Source organism: Zalophus californianus, chromosome 9 (assembly GCF_009762305.2).
Source record: "Zalophus californianus isolate mZalCal1 chromosome 9, mZalCal1.pri.v2, whole genome shotgun sequence".
In the NCBI taxonomy this organism is placed as follows: Eukaryota; Metazoa; Chordata; class Mammalia; order Carnivora; family Otariidae; genus Zalophus; species Zalophus californianus.
Genome location: NC_045603.1, coordinates 75,381,495 through 75,405,726, shown reverse-complemented (window position 1 = coordinate 75,405,726; position 24,232 = coordinate 75,381,495). Strand labels below are relative to the sequence as shown.

At 39.0% G+C, this 24,232-nt stretch overlaps 1 protein-coding gene across 6 annotated transcripts in view; it reads left to right on the top strand.

Annotated features, from left to right (window-relative positions):
* FGD4 (FYVE, RhoGEF and PH domain containing 4) overlaps positions 1-24,232 on the top strand; it is a 201,846-nt gene that overhangs the window by 99,014 nt on the left and 78,600 nt on the right. The window contains exon 1 of one of the 6 annotated variants that reach the window (XM_027593582.2): positions 11,102-11,280. The exons of the other annotated variants lie outside the window; for them this stretch is intronic. Coding sequence (XP_027449383.1) covers positions 11,193-11,280 — 88 coding nt within the window. The 5' untranslated portion in view covers positions 11,102-11,192. Of the gene's footprint in view, positions 1-11,101; positions 11,281-24,232 lie in introns of those variants that run through there. 6 annotated transcript variants of the gene reach the window in all.

The window sequence follows — 24,232 nt, the reverse complement described above, 5'->3', positions numbered from 1 at the left end:
TATGTAAAATGTCTAAAATCTATCCAAGCATGATATTAGTTTGTTACATATACTTCAGTAATAAAATACTGAAACAGTGTGAACGTTGAGGCAAGAAATGGCTATATGTTGTATGGTTTTTGTTTTTAAACAACAAAAAAATTTTAGTGTTAATTGCACTCCTTTAAGACAGCGCTCAACTACCTGTCTTCCAGTAAACCTTTCTTTCCAGTTGCATTCCTCTCCTCTGAGCTCCCGAAGCACTCTGTGGTTATATTTGTCATCAACATATTTTGCAATTGGCTGTTATTTTGTCTCTCTACCCAACTTGATTAATTTCCTGAGGCAGGAACTATTTTACTCATCTTAAATCCCCAGCTTTTGGCTCCGCACAAAACCCATGCTTACACTTAAGATTGTTGAACTGAATTAAAACTAATGAAAAAAATGTAAAGCAAATTTACCCAAATTGCCAGTGATAGTTGTGTGTTGCCATTTCAACAATTGGAAGATAAGGAGACGTATCACCCCATAGGATTAGAAGAGTAACTGCCTCGTCTAGCTCCTGTGTCTCTACTTCTGGAAAGAGCCCTACCCCCCCCAAAAAGAACTAAGCAAACCCTCCTCAAATCTCTGATGGTTCTGGATCAATTCTTGTCTCTCCCTGACTACATTGGGTGCTGCTGGATGTCATGGATTTTGTTGATCAAATTTATGCTTACTGGTGGCTAAACCCCAGCAAATGGAAAGTGCTAGATAAAGCATCTAATGGAAGGAATGAGTTTTACCCAGAAATCCTGAAAATGTTTGAAGAATCACTGGTTTTTCTGCCCATGGAATTTTAGGCACAGTTGGTTAAAAAGACCAAGATTACGTTATCTTACGTAATTGTGATGATTAGGTATCTTCGATAATGTATTGGAATTCAGGCAATATTTGGTGACAAGTCATCATAAACATCAGATTTGTAGGTTATATAATGGCACAATACTTAAACGAGTTGTCAGACCAAAGATCTTTATATCTTTTTCTCTTACAAAAAAACACAAATATTCCATGTTTACTAACCCTTCATGTGAAGAGAAGTCTGTCAGTACATATTTAACAGGTTCTTACCTAGCAGATATATTTGAAAAAATAAACAAAACCTGTCCTTTTGAGGTAAAGGTAACATATGAGTGAGTGAGAAAGTAACTGCAACCAGCAGAGGGAAAAGTGCATTATGGACAAAACATTTTTGAAATGACTATTTGGAAATGTTCCCATTATTGTGTCATCAAAATAGATATAAGTGTATCATTTAAAAAAAATTTTCCTTTAAAAAAAAACTATTTCTGCATACATATTCAAACTCAAATACAAGATCTTTTTTAGCTTGTTTTAAAAATCTTTGAGATAGTTATAGTAGATTTTAGACCAAATTAAAAAAGTAACACTTTCTAAGACATCAAGGCAGATAGAAATACACTAGAAGAATTTCAAGGAAAACTTTTGCATAATTGATGGGATTTTTTCTTTTTTTAAGATTTTATTTATTTGACAGAGAGAGACACAGAGAGAGAGGGAACACAGGAGGAGTGGGAGAGGCTGAGAAGCAGGCCTCCCGCTGAGCAGGGAGCCCGATGCAGGGCCGATCCCCTGGACCCTGGGATCATGACCTGGGCCGAAGGCAGACACCCAACAACTGAGCCACCCAGGTACCCCAATAGATGGGATTTAAAAATGTGTATCATGATTTAGTAAGTGCAGCCAATGATGTACGTATTCCCTTTAGAACAGTGAATTTTTCTCAATTAGGGGCAGTCATTAAAACCAAGTGTGGAAGTAAACCGACTTAGATCTGCTCTTTCAAAGGGTTATACCACCAAATATTTAATCAAGACTTAAAAAAACAAAACAGATTGAATCAGACTGATCCTTCAAAAATAGTATTTTATCTTTACCTCATCCTACTTTAAGTTCTATTTTTGTATTTTACAGTATGCATTTTAGTGCAGTAATACTTGTGTTTAATGCATTTAACTTATGCATATACCCATGTATCCATACACACTTGGAGGTGCAATGCCCAGTTTTCATACTGAGAGGGATGTGCCATCATAAAGTTTGGATGTCATTGTTCTAGCAAGCCCTCCTTGGCCTCCCTACCCCCATGGCAGTGACAGGGCTCCATTCAGACTTGTCAGTCACCTTTCTACTTGTCTGCTCTCCCTTTGACTCTTTGGAAGGGACCATTTAATGAGATTGTATTAAGCATCTGATCCAATGTGCAGAGGGCCTATAGAAATAAAGAGGAAAGTCATGGTCCTTGTTCTCCAGAAGCTTTGAGAATGGTAGGAAATACAAATGCTGAACAAGGACATTGCATGAACTTTCATTTAATTACAGTTGTAAATGAGCGTTCAAAGGAAGCCTACAGGGGATAGTGAGACCTAATCATATGAAAGCCCTTAAGGCCATAGGAACTGAAAAGAATAGTGTGGTTAAAGGAAAATGAGATGCCATTGAAAGTGATGGTGCAGACTTTCTAGAAAATTCCCAGGTGCTTAGCCTGCCATGTATACTATATTAAGCCCCATGTAGGGGCTAGAAATTCCTTGTGAATAAATGGATAAAACAATTTCAGAACAAACCTCAAATTGATGGCTCAAAATTTTATTTGATCCACACAGTGTTTTTGAGTTTTGAAATTTAAAAAAAAAATCCATTCTCTAGGTTGCTACAAGTAATTCTGATTCATATTGTTTTAGACTGGTATCCTTACCCATTTGTGTTACGTGCCTAGATGCTAAATACATTTGCCTTTGCTACCCTGTGTAGAGGACAAAGATTATGCTCCACAGACAGTGAGCTATTTACTAATATGAGATTACTTGAGTTCTAGTGATTAATGTACAAACTGTTAGGTCCTTAAAGACTATATGGATATTTTATCATCCTTAGTATAATACTGAAAATTTGTTTCAGCATTATTGGTAAAGTTCACAATAGACAGATTGCTAGGATAATAATTTGAAAATTTCAAGCAAGTAAATTTGTAATTTATCACGTACTCATTCATCAATTTAAGGCCCATATGATGGTAATTGGCTGTTTTCTTTTTTTTCTTTCTCTTTTTATCCTTGATCATCTTTCGTACCACAGAAAAAGGTATCTGAAAGCCTACTGAAATTTGGAAGGACTAATACTCTCTTTTTCTTTCTTTGCAGTTTTATTTCTGTAATATATTCCTGAGATTGCATCAAAAAGGAAACTGCATGTTTAAGTGTGCTATTATCTGTGGGATAAAAGGGAAGAAATAAGTAGAATCGGTGATTTGCAGACAGGATGGTGTTGGTTATATTTAGGTTATCTTTTCTTTCCATATTCTGAGTTTGTCCTTTAAGAATATTTGGGCCAACACAAAAGGCTAAGCAGCTGCTGTTAATACCAGCAAGCTGTGCATTAGGATCTTGAGGAAAGGAAGACAAGTAATTAAAAAGAAGTCTGGATGAGGCAGCTGATCAAAAAAAGAGAGAAACCAAAGCCCTCTCTCTGTTCTCCCAAGTTAGTAGCAAGTAACTGGCTGTACTTTACCCTTTATCTGACCTGCCAAGGGCAAAGCCTAAGTTTTATTTTCTTAAAGCCTCAGAGGAGCCTTTTCTGGAAGCTGCATGGCTATTTCAAAGTTGGAAAAAATAATAGGTTCCTGTGGAAATTTATGAAAAGAAAACATTTTTCTTGACTTCCTTCTCAAAACCAGTGATTGATAGAGGGAATATGGTTTGGGAACATACTTTGAAAGCAAAGCGGCAAGAAATGAGTCTAGAAAGGTAAGCAGGGGACAGAGACTTAGGCCTGTGTGTAGTTTGGATTCATTCTGAGCGCAGTGAGACGCCACTGAGGATATCAGCCGGCAAGTGATGAATAGTTCTGCAAGCATCAGCAACATTTACAAATCTGCCACAGATGTCTTCACCATACAGCCTGAAATCAGGTGCTTTGCCTTCCTTTGCTGCCTAACAAAACCTCACTAATCCTTCAAGATAAAGTTCAGTCTTCTCTTCTCTAATGAAGAAGGTCGCTTTCAGATATATGGAAATGAGAGCATGAAGCTGAAAGAGAAGTTGGTACTGGAAATGTTTTAGAATCTTCTGCATAGTAGAGGAGTTGTAGCCTTCAAGTGGGTCCATTGTCCAGAGTAGATACTGAAGAGAGAAGAATGCAAAGGAATAGTATAGGCAGTAGAGAGTCTATGATAGGGAACTCATAAGCACGAACAAATAAATTGACCATAGCAGGGATAGGCTGGCTGAGGTTGGGTGTCATAAATTCATGGTGCAAAATGTTCTAGTTGCAGTAATTTTTTTATTGTAAAATATACATAACATAAAATTTACAATTTTTGCTGTTTTTTAAATTTTTTTTAAAGATTTTATTTATTTGACAGAGACACAGAGAGGGAACACAAGCAGAGGGAGTGGGAGAGGGAGAATCAGGCTTCTCGCCGAGCAGAGAGCCTGATGCGGGGCTCAATCCCAGGACCCTGGGATCATGACCTGAGCCGAAGGCAGATGCCCAATGATTGAGCCACCCAGGTACCCCCATTTTTGCTCTTAAGTGTACAGTCAGTTCTGTGGCATTAATACATTAACGTTGTTCTACCACCATCACCATCAGCCATCTCTAGAACTTTTCATCTTCCCTAACTGAAATTTTAGATCCATTAAAATAGTTGCAACAGTATTTTGTTCACACAGAATGGCAGCCTCAGCACCAGAACCCTGTGGGTAGACATTGTTGTGGTGCACACTGGGGAAAGAGCGGCCGTGAAGGACAAGCAACTACCAAAGAAAGCATCTGTAAAGAGTGACTCTTGTGAGGTGGGTGAGGCAGGAGGACTGTGATAGGGATTGAGCAGAGAAGAGAAACGGATATCTAGTGTGTGTCCAGCATCCTATTAAGTGCTGTGTAGGTGTTCTCTAAATGAGGCTATTATGAGAGCTAAAGAATAGGTTCATTCCAGAGTTTAGGAAAGGGAGGACTCTAGGTGGTGGCAAGATGAGGACGGTAGAATTTGAAATCTCAGAATTAACTTGTTGCTGAAGTGAATGTGGTTTCCTCAAGGAAATACACAGCTCTTTCATGTAGGGTGGTCACTTGGCATTGATCAGGTGGAACCCAAAGAAGCTGTGCAAAAATAATAATGGTCATAATTAAAAAAGAAACACTATTTATCAATTAACCTTGTTTTTCCTTTGAATTTAGTTAATACCAACTACCTGGGATTAGGATAAAGGCTAAATGAGATAAAAAAGCATGCCTGGGTGGCAAGGTTGGTCTAGAGTCCGACTCTTGGTTTCTGCTCAGGTCATGATCTCAGGGTCATGAAATTGAGCCCCACTTGGGCTCTGTGCTCAGCGGGGAGTCTGCTTGAGATTCTCTCTCCCTCTCCCTCTTGCTCATATTTGCATGCTCACAAGCTCTCTCTCAAATAAATAAATCTTTATTTTATCTTTTTAAAGATTTATTTATTTGTCAGAGAGAGAGAACACAAGCAGGGGGAGCGGCAGGCAGAGGGAGAAGCAGGCTCCTCGCTGAGCAAGGAGCCCGATGTGGAACTCAATCCCAGACCCTGGGATCATGACCTGAGCTGAAGGCAGATACTTAACTGACTGAGCCACCCGGGCGCCCCCTCTCAAAAAATAAATCTTTAAACGGGAAAAAAAAAAAGCTTACCAGATGTGAAGGTGGACTGTAATGGGGGGAAATGCCAAAAGAGAGACATATCACCAACTTAAAGTGCTTTTACTGCTGAGCTGTGTATGCGAACATGTGAAATGAGTGGTGTCATGGAGGAAATCCATACTGATAAAATCAGACAGGCTATAAATTGGGGTGTGGAATCCAATTCCATAATTTAGGTTAGAGAAAAGTGTTTTTATTCTCTAGGATTGTCTATTTTTATTAGAGAATTATTAAACTCAGATGACATTTCAGGTACAATGTTTCTTCTATATACCTAAAATATACAAGCTATCCCTATCCACATGCCATAAGAAAGATATGTAGCTTTCCATGGGCTTCCAAGTAGAAGAGTAATGGAATTGTATTAGAACCCAGAATGGACAGCAATGTAATCTAGGATTGTATTATCATCCATCCAGAAACTCTGGTCTGAGGGTACTGTCTATGTGGTTGGGACTTAAGCATCTAACTGTGAATTAATATAAAACATATTAAATATTTTTTAAAAGAAGATTCAGGGATAGTAGGCTTGCTTTGAAGATCTCTATAAAAATAATTTGGTACAAAAATATTTAAGCAACAGCATTTACCTGGCACATATTCAAAAATTTGTAGGTCTTACTTCATTAAGGCTCAGACATGCAAAATGGAAATTATGCATCAGTTGGTTGGCTTTTTAAATTAAAATGTGTTTTTTTAGGCCAACAAGGGAATCATTTTAATATCAAATTGTTATTTGATTTTATTAGATTGTTAATAGAAGACTAAAGAGTGCAAAATGGGTTAAGATTCAGATTGGTTTTGTTCTGTGAAAATGGAGGTTGCCTCTCAGTTAAATAACATTGGAGAATGAGTTTGAGAATTTTACTCCTTAGTTGATAATTGAAAGTCACAAGTATTTATTTTTTCCTACTCCTTGTATCTAAACAAGATTAAATACTAGCATTCACTTGGTATAACTGTCCTGTTATTTATTGCCAAAATAAGTTTATTAGTAAATAATTATTAAAGCCACTTTTGCCATTAGTATGTGGAAGTTTTCAATTATATGACAGATGATGTGCTGGGTAGCTTTAAATAAAAAGGCCAGCCAGACAACTTAATCCACCACCTTTTTTAAAAACATTGTAGATAAATTTTGTTCAGGAAGCACAAATTACATGGTAAAATTTTTGTTTTAGATCATTTCCATTAGAAATAGTAAGCTATTGAAAGAAATAGAAGTTACCTTTAACACAAAAAGCAAACTGAGGTCAATATAATGAAAAAATAAGTGGTTATGAAATACCATGTGAATGTGGGGCAGAATTTCTAAGTCCTTATTCAACAATTTGTTAGGAATAACCTCTGTCTCTAAGGAGGAGATGCATAAGAGGTGAGGGCCAGCCCGATAAGTCCTCAGGACACAGGGTGTTTTGTGAATAGCTGTAAGTTGTTTAGCATTGACTTTAGGTATTTTCAGGGCTGATATCTCTAACAATCTTACTAAATTAACGAAGTTGCCATACATTTATTTGAAAGGTCCTTTTAAATATACTATTGCAAACTTCAGTGTTCCCAAATGGACTTTATGTGGGGAACTAATTAAGTCACTTCTGAATTTAAGATTTTTTTAAAATCATAGGAAACAGATAAAATGAACCAGTGATTATCTTTACTATTAATGGGAAAGGCAATGAATGTACCAAAAATCATGGTTTTGGGTTTACACTAAGACTATTCATTTCATAGCCTGTTGCTTTTATTTGCTTCTTAATTTTTAAAATTAAGGAATTTATATACAACAAAATTCACCCTCCTTAGGGTAGAATTCTGAGTTTTGACAATTGCATATGGTCATGTAACCACTACCACAATAAGTGACTTTTTTTTAAAGAAAAAAATGTATTTATCATGCCCTTTTGTAATCAATCAGTCCCTCTCCACATCACCTGCTACTTCAGATTTATTTTCTGCCCTATAGGCTTCTCTTTTCCAAAATGTCATATAGAATTATATATATGTAGCCTTTTACGTTGGCTTCTTTCTTTTTATGTTTCAAGATTTTATAGTGTAATATTGGTTTCAGGAGTAGAATTTAGTGATTCATCACTTAGATATAACACCCAGTGCTCATCACAAGTGCCTTCCTTAATACCCATCACCCATTTAGCCCATTCCCCCCCTGCTCCCCTCCAGCAACCCTCAATTTGTTCTCTGTCATTAAGAGTCCCATTTTATGGTTTGCCTCCTTTTTTTTTTTAATCCCCCTTCCCCTATGATCATCTGTTTTATTTCTTAAATTCCACTTATGAGTGAAATACTATGGTATGTCTTTCTCTGACTTATTTCGCTTAGCATAATACATTCTAGCTTCATCCACATTGTTGCAAATGGCAAGATTTCTTTCTTTTTGATGGCTGAATAATATTTCACATATATATGTATATATGTATATACAAACACAGCCCACATCTTTTGGGGGGGGGTGGGGTAGAGGGAGAGAAAGAGAATCTTAAGCCAGCTCCATGCCCAGGGTGGAGCCCGAGGTGGAGCTGGGTCTCACAACCTTGAGATCATGACCTGAGCTGAAACCAAGAGTCGGGTCACTTAACTGACTGGGCCACCCAGGGGCCCCATACCACATCTTCTTTATCCATTCATCAGTTGATGGACAGTTGGGCTCTTTGCATAATTTTGCTATTGTTGATAACTCTGCTATAAACATCGGGGTGCATGCGCCCCTTTGAATCAGTATTTTTGTATCCTTTGGGTAAATACCTAGTTGTGCAATTGCTGAGTCATAAGGTAGTTCTATTTTTATGAGTTGGCTTCTTTCTAATGCACATGTGAGTGTCCTTAGTTGATTACTTCTTATTGCTCAGTGTTATGCCATTGCATGGATTTACCAGTTTGCTTATCCATTCACTAATTGAAGGATGAATGGGTGTTACCAGCTTTTGGTGACTATGAATAAAGCCCCTGTAAACATTCCTATACAGATTTTTGTGTGAATGTAAGTATTCATTTCACTTGGTTAAGTACCTAGGAGTGTGATTGCTGGGGCATATGGAAGTGCATGTTTAACTTTGTAAGAAACGTCCCTGGCTACTATTGGATAGCTTAGAATTTAGTACAAGTTTGTGGTAGATGCTGAATATAATCACAGATTACCACTTGTGGGCAATGAGAGTCAATAATAGTTATACTTTATTTTAATTATCACTTACTAGCTGCAAATCATGTTTTGGTTTTCTGGCTTTCATCTATAAAAATTCAAAAGCGATTCCATTATATCTTAATGTACAAAAGTGAATTTAATTTTTTAAAGGTTGTCATTTTACTAGTGTTATTGGCCAGAATTTTTAACCTCTTAAACCTCGTTTTGGGGTGCCTGGGTGGCTCAGTCGTTAAGTGTCTGCCTTCGGCTCAGGTCATGATCCCAGGGTCCTGGGATCAAGCCCCGCATCGGGCTCGCTGCTCCATGGGAAGCCTGCTTCTCTCTCTCTCCCACTTCCTCTGCTTGTGTTCCCTCTCTTGCTGTGTCTCTCTCTGTCAAATAAATAAATAAAATCTTTAAAAAGAAACAAAAAAACCTCATTTTCTCTTCTGCAAAATGGGAATTACTATTTCCTACGTTACCTGTATTATTGCTTTTACAAAAGATTCTGTAAAATAGTGAAAAATTATTAATACCTTACAGTGAGGATTTAATGAAATGCTCCATGGAAAGTGCCTAGCAGTACCTGGCACAAAGTAAATGTTAACTATAAAAAAAGAAAAGCTATTTATTTGTTTGAAAACCAAACCTGAATTTATAATTTAAACGTTGCTATCAAAGCTCAGAAAGCACAGAAGTTGGGGCATTTTTATGACAGAGAAATGTTCTGTTTTTTACATTACTGAAATTTGCCAAGCTTAAGTGGTCTTGGAATCAAATATAGACAGTTTTCCTGCCACAGTGAAATTTAAACACATGGGTGGAGTTTGCAAAGGAAATAAAAGACGACTCAGATTTCTTCTTTCTTTGACTCATTTTCTCCATGTTTCTAATTATCTATTTTTTTTAAGATTTTTTTTTTATTCATTTGACAGAGAGAGCATGAGCTGGGGGAGGGGGAGTGGGAGAGGGAGGAGCAGGCTTCCTGCTGAGCCAGGAGCCCGATGTGGGGCTCCATCCCAGGACCCCGGGATCATGACCTGAGCCAAAGACAGATGCTTAACCATCTGAGCCACCCAGGCACCCCTCTAATTATCTGTTCTTTTTAGATGAGTTGTAAAACCTATTCATGCCTAATATATAAGTAGATTTTTTTATTAAGAATTAAGTTGATAACCCTTACTTCCTGGTGAGCAAATGGAAGTTACTGTGAGTCTCATTTGAATGAGTACATAGCCCCTCATACCTCATCCTGAACATTGCCCTCCTGCCCTGACACTGAGCAATGCCTAAACAGGTGCAAGGGAATCAGAGCTTTAGGCCATCAGTGAGTGAGTCAAGACTCCAGACAGGCAAGTCTCTGCCCCAGTGGTTCTCCCAGTGTGGTCCCTGACACGCAGTCCCAGACCAGCAGTGTCCCTGTCACTTGGGAGCGTGTTAGAAAGGTAGATCCTGGAGCTCCACCACCGACTGGTTGAATTCAACTCTGAAGATAGGATTAGGCAACATATGTCTTAAAATGCCATCCAGGTGATTTGATGCAACTGGAGTGTGACAGTGATTGCGTGCGGACACCCTGAGGAGGGGATTGGAGAGATTATTTCCAACCGTGAGAGTGATGTCTGTGTAGCCTGTTACTTCATTGTGATTTTATAAATATTTTTATTGACATTTTCTAATATTTCAGGGGATCAGGAATTTTTAAAGTACTTATTGAATGATACAAACTTATAAAGATATATAAAAATGAGTAATAAATATTATACCAGCCAACAAGTGTTCTGAAATAACCTATAAAACTTGGTTTCCTTAGGAAATCTGTGAGTAGTATTTATTCGCCAAGCTCAATGAGCTGTGCTAAAATGGAAGGTTGAAGTGACAGAATAACATTTGTGATCCTTCAAAACGACATTTTAACATCTTAAGCCTGTGAATCTTGGATCTGTAACCTCTTCAGTCCAAGGCATGGACCCAGTTAAAGTGGAAACAAACTGTTTTCATGTTGGCTTTTTTAGAGCATTACTAATAGTTAAGGAATTAGTTTATAAACCATCGTATTCCCAAATGTATTTCTAGTTCACTTGAAGCTTCCATGTGTCTCCGTTGTTGTTTATTTTACCATAATAAATAGAAGTCTCTCCATCTTCAGATACTTGGCCTCATGAAAAGCATTGCAGCAGCCCTTCCTCTGGGGAGGTGTGGCATATTATGCATGAGGTTGTCTTTGAGCAGTCAAGGTCTAAGAATGCCCTGAAGTAAACAGTGCCTTGGTGCAGGCTCCTGGCTGATCCTGTGTGTGATCTCCAGTCTACCAGAGGCTTTAAAGCCAGGAGTGAGATTTTATCTCATGATCATTAAAAGAGTAAAGTCAAATATTTTATCAAACCCAAGTAGACTAATTATCAGTATATGTGAAGTCATGTCCACTGATCAAGGTAAGTGGTTTCATTTTCTAGTGTATCTTTCTTGTTTCTTTATAGTGTGTGTGGTCAGTTGATAATACAGCATGCCGAGGGACATACAAGTGGCAGAGTGTGGTTTTGTTTTAATGTTAAGAATAAGGTTCACATTATTTTTCAACTTTAACATTAAAATATGTACTAAATTCAAGGTTTTTGGCTCTTTCAAGAGGCGTCTTCTGGGTTAGCAAAGTACAAATTTGTTTAAGTTCTGTTTCTCTGACTCATTACTAACATTAGAACAGTTTGAAAATTCAGTCAGTAAGGAGAGGAATGCAGAGAAAGAAAGCAAGAACTTTCTTTTTTTCTTTTCCTTCTGTTTCTGGTGTGAACAAAGCTCACAAATGTTTACCACTAATCCTTTTCTAGTGCTACTGCATGGAGCAGCGTTCTGTTCAAACAGCCCCCCACCATCCCAGTCTGGTTGTTTTAGTAAAGTTCAACAGACTGAGTGTTCTGGGTTTTACATATTAGATAACATAGTAGAGCTAGACATGGATTTGTTTTTTTTTTTTTTTTTAATTGTTAGTGGTATTGAGCCACTGTTGTTTTCCTGCAGTGTTCTAGAGAGCATATAAATGGGAAATTGACTTTCAAAGAGGAATGAAATTCTACTGTGTGGTAGAAATATAATCATGTGACAGGAAATTTCTGCTAAAAATATTTTTTAAGACTGAAATGGGTTCATTTTGTGTAGCTATTTTCCCATTGTTTCTGCATGGATATAAACCCGCCTGAAGAATGTGTCCATTGCTAAACAAGATGAGCTGCACCTTACAACAGGAGGCCTTCATAGTTACCAAGATTCTCTTCCTTCTAACGTCACTCCTTCCTTCTCCTTCTTTCTTGTGGCCTAAGTGGGGTTTGCACTGAGTGTGGAAGCCCAAGGGCGGGCTTGGTCATGGTACTGCAGCAAGAAGCTGAGGCTCCTTTCTGGAGCTGCATGGCCTTGGCTGGCTCCGCTCCCAGGTTCCAGGAGTTGCTAGAGATTAAGGAGCCCAGTCCATGCCTGCCCTGCTTCCTCTGTCATCTAGGTGGAAGCCTTGATTCCTTTGTGGGGCTTCCACTCTTCTTGCATAAATAATTTCAGAGTTCATGTCCTCTTTCCATGGTTTACCATCATATTCTAAATATGGAAGTATTTTTTAAAGTGACAAAGAAGTATTCTCTTTCTCCATTACTGAAGTTCTCTCTTTGCTTGAAACAGCTTCTGTCCCTTTTCATTCCATCTTCAAACAGTTAAGGATGACTGGAATCAATAAGGAATTGATCTTCCCTCCTGGAAGGCAGTTCTTAAATGGAGAGAGAACTACTAGAATTTTCTGCTCTGATGGACATCTCCCTATAGTGAGTGACCACTGTTGAAATGTGGGTTTCAGAAGTTCCTTTTAAGGTTTTTAAACTGAAAGGACAGTAATGGAGCACTTCCTGCACACACCAGTGGTTTATTTTGTTGCTATTACATTGTCTAAGAAAACATTTTATGCATGCATATTTAGTGTACATGTTATTTTGTAAAAGTTTTATCTTCTTTTAATGACTGGAAGAAATTTTACTTTTTAAAACCTATACTTACAGGCAAACTCACATGGAAATTGAAAAGTGAAAGTGTGATGAATGACTCAGTAGCAAGTATTATTTAATCTTTGCGGGGATGATAATATGGTCTTCATTTCATAGTCATCCAAAATGTATGTAACTTACATTGTGATCCAAGAATAGGATTTAAACTTGCCCAATTCTCCTTAGACACTAGAACACCATTCATCCAAAAAATAAAAAGGCCTTTTCCTTGGTGCCTGTAGACCTTATCCCTACTCCCTTTCTGATCTGCCCTCTGATAATCTTTACTCTCTGTGTTCTTTGTTGTTTATAAAATAGGGATCCAATTTTTACTGGCCTGAAATATATTTTTAAAGGTCTTCACTCTGTAATTCTCTGCGTTGTCCCCCATCATAGTACCCTTAAGCCCTTTTTAGATCAGATCCTTCTAAGATTATTTGCCCTCTGCTAATTGACCAAGGGTCTGTAGTTGGTCCTATGTTGAAGCAGCAGAAGGAAAATGCCTATGAGGAGGAAAATAGTGTTAGCCTTGGAGGTTGGTCAATTTACATGTGGTTATTGAAACCTGGCCTGGGGAAAACCCCTCATTCTCCTCTTAGAGAATGAATATAGATAAGATTTTCTTTAAAAAAAAAAAGATTTTATTTATTTGAGAGAGAGACAGGGGCATGCACCCGCACACACATGTGCGTGAGTGGGGGTGGGGCAGAGGGAGAGGGAGAAGCGGACTCCCGGCTGAGCACGGAGCCCCACATGGAAATCAATCCTAGGACCCTGAGATCACAACCTGAGCCGAAATCAGATGCTTAACCGACTGAGCCACTGAAGCACCCCCAAGATTTATTTTTAACTAAAAAAAAAAAAAAAATCCCACTAAGTCATTGTGGCCTTCTCCATGTCATTGTGTTAGCAACTCTTATTTCTTAGGCTCTGGTGAAAGACCTTAGCCTTCGTTCAGTCTTTTTCTCTTATATCCAATCTGTCAACAAATCTTGTTTTAAGAGACCTCAAACTGACCATGTTTTAACGTCTCCCCTGCTGCTACACTGGTTCAAGCCACACTCAAGTTTTCCTTGGATTATTCCAATAACTTCCTATCTGCCCTTGACCTCCTGGAGTCTGTTCTGCACCCAACAGCCTGAGTGCTCCTTTAAAAATGGAAAACAGGGACGCCTGGGTGGATCAGTTGGTTAAGCATCTGCCTTCAGCTCAGGTCACGATCTCAGGGTCCTGGGATTGAGTCCCACATTGGGCTCCTTGCTCAGCGGGGAGTCTGATTCTCCCTCTGCCTGCCACTCCCCCTGCTTGTGCTCTCTCTCTCTCTCTTTCTGACAAAGAAATAAATAAAATCTTTTTTAAAAAAATGGGAGGGGCGCTTGGGTGGCTCAGTCATTTAAGCGTCTGCCTTTGGCTCAGGTCATGATCCCAGGGTCCTGAGATCGAGCCCCGCATCGGGCTCCCTGCTTGGCGGGGAGTCTGCTTCTCCCTGTGCCTCTCCCCTTGGCTTGTGCTCTCTCTCTCTCTCTTTCTCTCTCAAATAAGAAAAAGAAAAAAAAAAAAAGGAAAACAGATCATGGTCTCTCCTCTGCTTTACAGCCCTTCAGTGAATTCCCAGCTCTGTCAGAGGAATAGCCTCTGTCCTCTCAGGGATAGACCAGGTCCTGCCTGTCCTGACTCTAACCTGTACTCTTAACTCTGACCTTGATGGCAAATGTGTTCCCTGTTCGTTCTTATCTATCCTTTCTCCCCCCCGCCACCATGTTGTCTCTTATTTCTTCCTGAACATACCTACTGTGCTACTATTTTAGCACTTTTGTAGTTTTATCCTTTGCTTGAATGTTAATCCCCCAAATATTTGTGTGTCTCACTCTCTTCGGGTCCACTCAACTGTCACCTGATTGGGGAAGCTTTTCTTGAACTGCCCCATCCAACAGCCCTCTGTCTCCTTTACTCATCTTTGTTTTCCTCATAGCTCTTTTTGCCATCTAGCATTTATATAAATGTATTTTTTTATTGTGTTGTTCACTGTTCTATCTCTAGGGCCTAGAACAGTAACTGATATATACTGGGTACTTTGTTAATATTTGTTATATGAATGAGTACATTTCTAATACTTGTGACCTTTTCTGTTAGGAAATTTAAAGTTAAATGAGCAGGAATATAGAGAAGTTAATAAGTTATACATATTTGTGGTGTTCTCCATTTCTTCCCCTCAATTTGCTTTCATAGAGTAAATATTCTGCTTATTAGTTTCTGGTCTTCCCTGTTAAGCAGAATCTGAGTCATGAGTGTCTTCCCATTGGAAGTCTGGAGGTCAAGTTGATCACGTTAAAAAGAACAAAGAAAAAGGGAGAATGACACTGAAGTCATAGATGGGCTCAATAAGTGGTTTTGGATTATGAATTATAGGGCTCTGTTGGAGAGAGAAAATAGATGGGAGAAGTTTTGGGGTGTGAGACCAAGAAATTTGGGGAACCACTTGCATGGAGAAAATTATGGCAAGATGACAATAAAATGTTTAAGATGTTTTATTACATATTAAGGATGTACTTTCCCCACTTTCTTTTTCTTGTTTTTTTCCTCCTGCATTTAAGGCATTTAACTTTGAAATTCTCCCAAAGGAGGAAAATAGGAAAAGAATGAAGTTAATATAAAATGTAACAGTCTAGGGGCACCTGGGTGGCTCAGTCATTAAGCATCTGCCTTTGGCTCAGGTCATGATCCCGGGGTTCTGGGATCGAGCCCCACATCGGGCTCCCTGCTCTGCTAGAAGCCTGCTTCTCCCTCTCCCACTCCCCCTGCTTGTGTTCCCTCTCTCGCTGTATCTCTCTCTGTCAAATAAATAAATACAATCTTTAAAATAATGTAACAATATAGAAATGTTTCCTCTTAATAAGTTCTTGTAAAGCTTGATTTAAAGGGGGTAGAAAACCAATTCATGGATTAAAGTGTGAGAATTATTTATGTGTTTATACTTCATCCAGTTTCTTTCCAAATTCATCTGGATAATTGGAAATTGACCTGCATTTTAAAATTTATAACCAGCAGTTAAATTCTATGAACTGTTATTTTCCATATGCTAATATGTTTATTTGAGTAATAACAATGATACATTGTTGGGTCACATGACTTCTTAGAAATATGAAATCTATTCTGAGTATAATAAAAAAAGTATATAAAGCTTGAAAAGGATTATTTTTGTGACTTTGTAAATGTACGCCCCCCTGATGTCTATTGAACTGGTGAAGTTACCAATTTATGTAGAATATCACCAGTTTTTCTCTTTTAACATTGCCCAATAAAAATTTTTTCTTGATTTACTTCTATCAGAGTTGCTAATTTAGAGTGGAAAATAGCAAAATAGTGAATGAAAATATTGAGCAAAGAAGATATTTTTTGTACTTCTTTATATCTATATTTAGATACAGGAGAATGGTAAGGAGACATGCTTAGAGATAGGGAACATAACTGTACAGTAGTCCCCCTTCATCCACGGTTTCGCAAGCAGATGATACTTCTGACGTGTTTTCAGAAGGTCAGTAGTAGCCTAACAGTATGTCACAATACCTGTGTCATTCACCTCACATCAGCTCGTTGTGCAGGCATTTTATCATCCCACACCTTCACAAGAAGAAGGGTGAATATGGAACAGTAAGGTATTTTGAGAGACAGAGCGAGCTCACTCACATAACTTGGTATCGTATAATTGTTCTATCTTATTGCTAATCTCTAACTGTGCCTAATGTATCAAATAAACCTTATCCATAGATATGTATGTATAGGAAAGAGAGTAAACATAGAATTCAGTACCATTTGCAGTTTCAGGCATCCACCTAAGGTCTTAACATATCCCCTGTGGATAAGGGGGGGGGCAGGGAACTACTGTATTCACTAGACCCAATTCTCTTTTTAAAGATTTCATCTTATTTTATTTATTTGACAGAGAGAGAGAGAGAGAGAGAGAGAGAGAGAGACAGCAGAGGGAGAGGGAGAAGCAGGCTCCCTGCTCCCGATGCGGGACTCGATCCCAGGACCCCAAGATCATGACCTGAGCCAAAGGCAGACACTTAACCAACTGAGCCACCCAGGCGCCCCTCACTAGACCCAATTCTAAAAACCTTTTAATATTCCTGCCTTCAGGGAAGTTTAAGTATGTCTCCACATAGACACAGATAAAAGCAGTGACTATACTGACAAATATAGTATAGATACAAAATATGTGTTTGGAGAACAGAAAAGGAGGGACAGCTCACTGTTTGATTCAAGGAAATTTCCTCAAAAAAGTGACTTTGGAACGAGATTAATATGACTATTAAGGAGACTATTAAGCTAAGGGAACCAACATAGGCAAAACCATACAGAGACATAAGAAAAGAATATAATTATGTTCCAGGAATGGAGAAGATAGGAGTGTGGCTAGAGCTTTGGGTTGTGTGTGGCTGTGAGTAGATAGAAATGAAACCTTTACAGGTAGACTGATGGCTAATGCTGAGATCTCTGATGGTGAAGAGTCTTTTATGCAAATTGGAGTTTTTTTCCTATGGGTCTTGCAGTCCCGTTAAAGGATTTTAAGCAAGGGGAGAAATAAGATTGGTTATATCATGGAATGAATAAAATAAACTTTTTCTTTGTAGGAACAATCCTCTTAGACATAACTAAACATGACATATATAATGCAGTTTTAAAATTCAGAATTAGAAAAGTGGTTATATTTGGTGAATTGGCTTATTTTTCTTCCTTCCTCTGTCGGCCAGAAAAAGAAAAGGAAATAATAGAAAAGCTAGATGGAATATTTGCTTTTTACGTTTTGCATGACTGAAACAATCCCCTACACTGTTAGAAGCTAAACACACAATGCTATTGTGCTCCTGCTCTAGAACCTAGCCAGGGAAAAATACGAGGCCGCGGGGCCTGCTGGTCTGATTACACAGCAGGGAAAGCAAATATCTAACTTGTTAAGCTGTTAAATATTAAATTTTTAGTAAAATGGGATTTTTATTAATGTTTGTCTTGAAAGGGTATTGAAAAAAAAAGTGGGTTGGGATAGATTAGACACTGTCTCCAAACCTCTTTGTAGAAAGTCACCTACGTACCTTGTCAGATTTTTTAAAAATTGCCACTCTTCAAATAAAAGTACTGAGGTCCACATACTACCTACCTGTGACCCATACCTAAGCAATGACACTAGAGAAGTAAAAATTTCTCTAATTTATAAAGGTAAGTAACTTTCTCATAGTCACAAAGTAAATAATCATGTCAAAACTTTGGCCTTTTACTAATCTACCCTCTTTCCTCTTAGGAAAAAAATGCACTTCCCAGATAAACATTAGCCTTGGTTCCCACAGCAGGTCTGGCTGGTCCTGGACTATAGTGATTGTATTGGTGTGTTTAAATAAGTAGCTTTCATGGTGAAGGACTTGCTGGCCCCAAGGAGCTTTTCCTATTTGGTAGAGGTCTTTTTTTTTTTTTTTTAAGATTTTATTTATTTGAGAGAGAGCACAAGCAGGGAGAGGGAAAGGAGAGAGAGAGAAGCAGACTCCCCATGGAGCAGGGAGGGGCTCGATCCCAGGACCCCAGGATCATGACCTGAGCTGAAGGCAGACGCTTAACCGACTGAGCCACCCAGGCGCCCTGGTAGAGTTCATTTTTATCCATAATTGCTATGAAGCTAAATTTAGGTTTGAAAAGTGAATGAACAGTGTCAATAACTGCAAAACAAAGTGTAGGAAGACAGCGGGCTGAGAAGTAGAAGTCAGCCAATAATTTTAAGGAGGCAAAGTGAAGTAGGCAGAAGCTTGCAGACACTAGTTAATAAAAATAAAGAGTATTAGACTGGAATGTTTTAGCTGCTGGGAATCAGGTTTAGAGAAATCAAGTTCAGAAAAGCAGGTACCGAATTAATGAAAATAAGCAGTCAGGAAGGATTTGGTTATGAAAAGGTTGTGTGTGTGTGTGTGTGTGTGTGTGTGTGTGTGTGTGTGTGTGTGTGTGAAGAGAAACAGTAGTCAGTGTTTGGTTGCTTATGATTAAGATAATTAACAATTCTCTTTGGTCTTAGCAACATCCTTGTCAAACCTTAATCAACACTGGCCAGTTTGATTTTCTTCTTCTTTCTGGATCTGCAGATAAATTTATTGTGAATAAATGGAAAATAGTTTGGCAGTGGGTAGAAGGAAGAGGAAAAGCCAAGATTCTGGTTAATTTATAAACCAGACATCTTGAATAAATGAGTTGGCTATAGCTCTTAGAAAAAAACAACTTTCTTTTGCCCTTCAAGTTCTTTTCTTACATCTGTTTTTATTTCAGAGTTCGTGAAGTCCATAAAATTTAATTTTACTGTTTTAGAAGTCTCCTTTCATAGCAGAGCTTTCCATACTCAGCCAGAAATAATCTCCCTCTTTTGGATTCTCAAGGCTTATAGCTGATACCTTTTCAAATACACAGAGGATGTCTAGATTTTTGGGTTTTTGTGGTAGTGAATTTTTTTTTTTTTTAAGATTTATTTATTTTAGAGCACATGCATTTGCACAGGGTGGGGAGGGGCAAAGGGAGAGGGAGAGAGAGTCTCAAGCAGACTCCACGCTGAGCACAGAGCCCATCACGGGGCTCCATCCCATGGCCCCGAGATCACAACCCAAGCTGAAACCAAGAGTCAGATGCTCAACTGACTGTGCCACCCAGGCACCCCTCAGTAGTAGATTCTAAAATCACATAATCTTACTTTACTACCACATAGCAAAGAGGGCGTCATTCTTGAGATTAAATTTTTGGTGTGGCTTAAATAGCCACTTGATGCTGTGAGCCTAAATCGTTTCTATTAAAATTTCACTAAATCTTCATGGTATCTCCACTTTATAATTTTGGTGGAACTTTAGCCTAACAGCTAAAAATTTAAAAAATTCATTTCATATAGCTTCCACTGCAAATACTAATTTGATCTATGCCTGTTACAACACCAGAAATAGTGGTTCTCAATCTTGACTGCACCTTGCAATCACTTTAAAACACATATACTGTGGGGCACCTGGGTGGCTCAGTTGATTGAGCATCTGCCTTTGGCTCAGGTCGTGATCCCAGGGCCGTGGGATCAAGCCCCAAGTCAGGCTCCCTGATCAACAGGCAGTCATCTTCTCCCTCTGGCCCTCCCCTCCACTTGTGCTCTCTCTCTCTCTCTCTCTCAAATAAATAAATAAAATCTTTAAAAAAACAAAACAAAACGAAACAAAGATACCTGGGTCCCACATCCTAGAGATTGTGATCTCATTGACTTGGGGTTCAGCGCAGGTATTGCAGTTTTCATTTTTAAAGCTCCACAGGTGATTCATGGTTGAGCACTATTGACCAAAAGCATGACCTTTTGGCTTAGTGGTTCACATGCAGTAGATAGCTGGGGAAGATAATTTTTACTAAAAATATTAGGAAGGCAACTGAATTAATAGCATAGTAGGCATGTGGGATTTAGATCAATAAGAAAGTAAAGATCATACGGTTTAACACTGTTAGTTTACCCCAGAGTCATCTGTAAGCCCAGATGTGCTAGATAAACTATGTTAGATCAATTGTGCCGTGATGCCATTAACGAGTTACCTGAAACCTAGAAGTTTTTACTTGAAGAAGTCACATTGCTAGCTGGGACAACCAAGAGTGGTTCTGGAGGATTTATAGTGATAACATAGTGCTATAGTAATAATAGTGTTATTATATAGCACTTAGACCACTAATCTGTGGGGTTTTTTTACTTGATTATTTAGGTCAAGGTCTGCAAACCTTTTCTGCAAAGGGCCAGATCATACATATTTTAGGCTTTGCAGAACACAGGGTTTCTGTCACAGCTACTCACTTCTGCCAGTTTAGTGAGAAAGCATCATACACAAAAAAAATGAGTGTGGCTGTATTTCAGTAAAACTTTATTGACAAAAATAAGTGGTGGACCAGATTTGCTCTGTGAGCTGTGGACTGCAGACTTTGAGTTCAGGTATATTTTAATTTTCCCGCTGAGGGACTTGTGGGCTGTAGCTTGTTGGCCCCCTGATTCAGGGGCATTTTAAACTTCCTTCTTGAGAGCAGGGTGAGGATCTTAGTGATCCTAAACACTGATCACTCCACTGGGACTTACTGATCCTTTTTTGGTGCCCTCTCTTGCAAGGTGCTAAGTACATACTTACTGAATTAATGTATACATGCAACTTTTAACCTTTTTTCTATTATCTATCCAATCTATTCTATTATCTATCCAACCCATGTAACCAGTCTTCCAGTAGGGAAAAAAGGTGGCACATACGCCAGCTATGGAGAGGAAATGCACGTCAGTTCTTTGAAGTCTGTGGCAGGCTGTAGTTGCTGGGTTTGGTAGAATTCTCGAAGTGAATACAGATCTGATTTGCTCTGAGGACATTTATTATCCTAATGTCTTAGAGCAGATTCTAAGACTTTATTTCTAAAAAAGTAATTCTTTTTCTTAAAAATTTAAATTCATGTTAGTTAACAGATAGTGTATTATTAGTTTCAAGATAGAATTTAGTGATTCATCACTTGCCTATAACACCCAGTGCTCATTACATCAAGTGCCCTCCTTATTGCCCATCACCCAGTTAGCCCATCCCCCCACCCACCTCCCATCCAGCAACCCCCAGTTCCCTATAGTTAAAAGAGTTCTTTATGGTTGGCCACCCTCTCTATTTTTATCTTATTTTTCCTTCCCTTCCCCCATGTTCATCAGTTTTGTTTCTTAAATTCCACATATGAGTGAAATCATGGTATTTGTCTTTCTCTGACTTATTTCGCTTAGCATAATGCTCTTAAAAAAGTATTTTCTAAACTTGGTTTTGTAATAACTAGGGTGTTGTTAGTGATTCAAGAGTATGTTTAGTTTCTCAAAATAATATTTCAATTCATTTGGATTTAAGATCACTATCATGCTTGTATGTGGTGAGTGGAGTCTTTGGCAGAACAGAGCAAATACTGGAAATAGCACTCCAGATCATGAGTCCATTTGCAGTGCAAAGCACACATAGGCCTGACCCTAGTTGTGGTAGAAAGAGCACTGCCCTTGGAATCCAAAGCCCTGGTGTGACTCTTGGCTTTACCACTATTTACCAACCTTACTAGAACATGGAGATCTCTGTCCTACATGCTTCTGTCGAGGCTGAAGGTGAAATGTGGTGCGATATATGTGAAAGTGCCTCATGAGGTCTTTCCTGGCCTCTCCTTGCAGAGTCTGAGTCAAGTGTAGCAGGAACCACAGTGCAGCCCCGCGCTGACTAGGACTGGACTGTCATGGACGGAACCTGAGTGATATGCCCACTGGTCTTCAAAGAAAATGTGTAAGAGTATATAATGGAGAGGTCTTCTTGGCCTCAGCAGAGCAAGAAGATGAGAAATCTCAATAATTGAAGGGCAAGGGAGAAGGAGGTCAAAGCAGGGAAGAGGCAGAGCAGTCTGGAACTCTGTTTTGATCTGTTTAGTTACCCCAAATCAAAATTCACATTCTTAACCTCTATGTCTTAAGTGGGAGTTTTTGAAGCTCCTGGCTACACAGTGTTGGTTGAAATGGAGGCACAGGATCAAGGCAAATAGCTGGAATATAACAGATGTAATCACTTGATGATCTTCTGAGTGAAACCCAAAGAATTATGAACTTGGAGTCCTTATCCAGAGGGTAAACTCTATGTAGATGTGACCTCTAACATTAGCCTAGTCACTTACCACCACCTCCATTTACCACCTTCATAATGGACACCACAATGCCTGCCTGACTTTATTTCATTGGATTCTTGAAAGGAGCAAATGAAATGAATATAAAGTGCCTCACGTTCTGCATACTTGGCTCAGAATAAACAAGTTATGTTTTATTACTACTATGGTTAACAGTAGCAAATCTGTTGTATACTGTGTAAGTTTTAAAGCATTATGAAATCCCAAGTTATGATTGTTAATATTTTTGTGACAGGAAAACAACGTATGTTACTGAAGGATATGTCTCTCAGCATCAGTGTCTGTCTGTCTGAAGCTATGCATTGTACTGCATTTATCCAAATGCCTCTTGGTGTCTAGAGAACAAATCAGTTGAGAAAAGGCCATTTTGAAAACTAGTTTTTTCCAGGGAGCATAAGCCTATTCTAATTCCCTGTTGGTATATGGGTTATAAGTCTTCAGGAAGAAGTCAGGCTTCCTACCAAACACATTGTTTTGCCTGATCTTGGTATTTAAACCCAAGGGAGGTCGCAGAGCAAAGGAGCATTTGGATCTGTTTGTGACTCAGCAGAATTAAAGGCAAATGATGTGCTTTTACATTCAGGGGTCTTAGGATACTTTTCTCAATGAAATAAAACTGTCCACAGTATTCTACATATTGCTATTCTCTGCGTGGTTAATCATTGTAATACTTTACATCCTATTTTATAACCACTTTGAGGGGGGGAAAAAGTCCCTTTGGAGATTTTTCTGTGTTTGCTAAGTTTCAAGTCTGCTAGGCTGTGGGATTTTGCCCATGAGAGGAGGAGAGTGGTGGAGAGAAAGTGGACTCACAGAGTTACAGAATTGTGATCTCACCTGGGCTCTAAAACTCCAGTTTTAGACTGCAGGACTCAAACATCCAGGGCCTGCCCCTAGTGCTGTTTTTGCGGTCAACATATTGTGTCATGATATTGAGCAGCTTCAAAGCTGGGGGCAGCAGCATCACCTCCAAGAGCCGAGGGCAGGCTAGAGTTTCAGCTCAATTTGAGTCAAGGTCATGAGGGCAGCCAAAATGATGGCGAAGTCAGGAACAGATGCCAGTAATGGAGATGGGGAAGTGTGAGGGAATGGCCAAGGCTGTAGCTGTCAGAAGGCAGGAAGGATCCTAGGGCAACTTTTCGCAAAATGTGTCCCAAGACACATTAGCCCCCATGGGGTGTTGACTTGTTATGATGGCACATTTTCCTAGAGATGTACTGGGTTCAAAGTCAAACAGGTTTTTCTACTTTAGGGCTTTTTGTAGCCTCTAATATGCCCACTGGTATCATGGGAATACAAGGTAAAGCTGTAAAATTTGGCCACTAGTATTTCACACAGAATCATTGTTGTTCGTGGTGGGGGTAGTGGGCAATGGAGTGGACAGGGGTGGGGATGGGGGGATGGGGATGAGAGATCCTGTTGTCAGAGTAGAGCTTCCCAGTACACACTTTGGGAGAGGCTGCCCTAGGGCATATGGCAGGTGCTTTGAAGGTTGCTGTGGTTTTTTGCCTGGGCTCTTGAGTGGACTGAAGGAACTGGCAAATACCCAAAAATGTTCTCCAGGCTCTCAATAACTGCTCTTTTTTCTTCCCTCTAGCCTCATCACTTGACTGGTATTTACTACTGCTATTAATAAGATGAAGGAAATTAG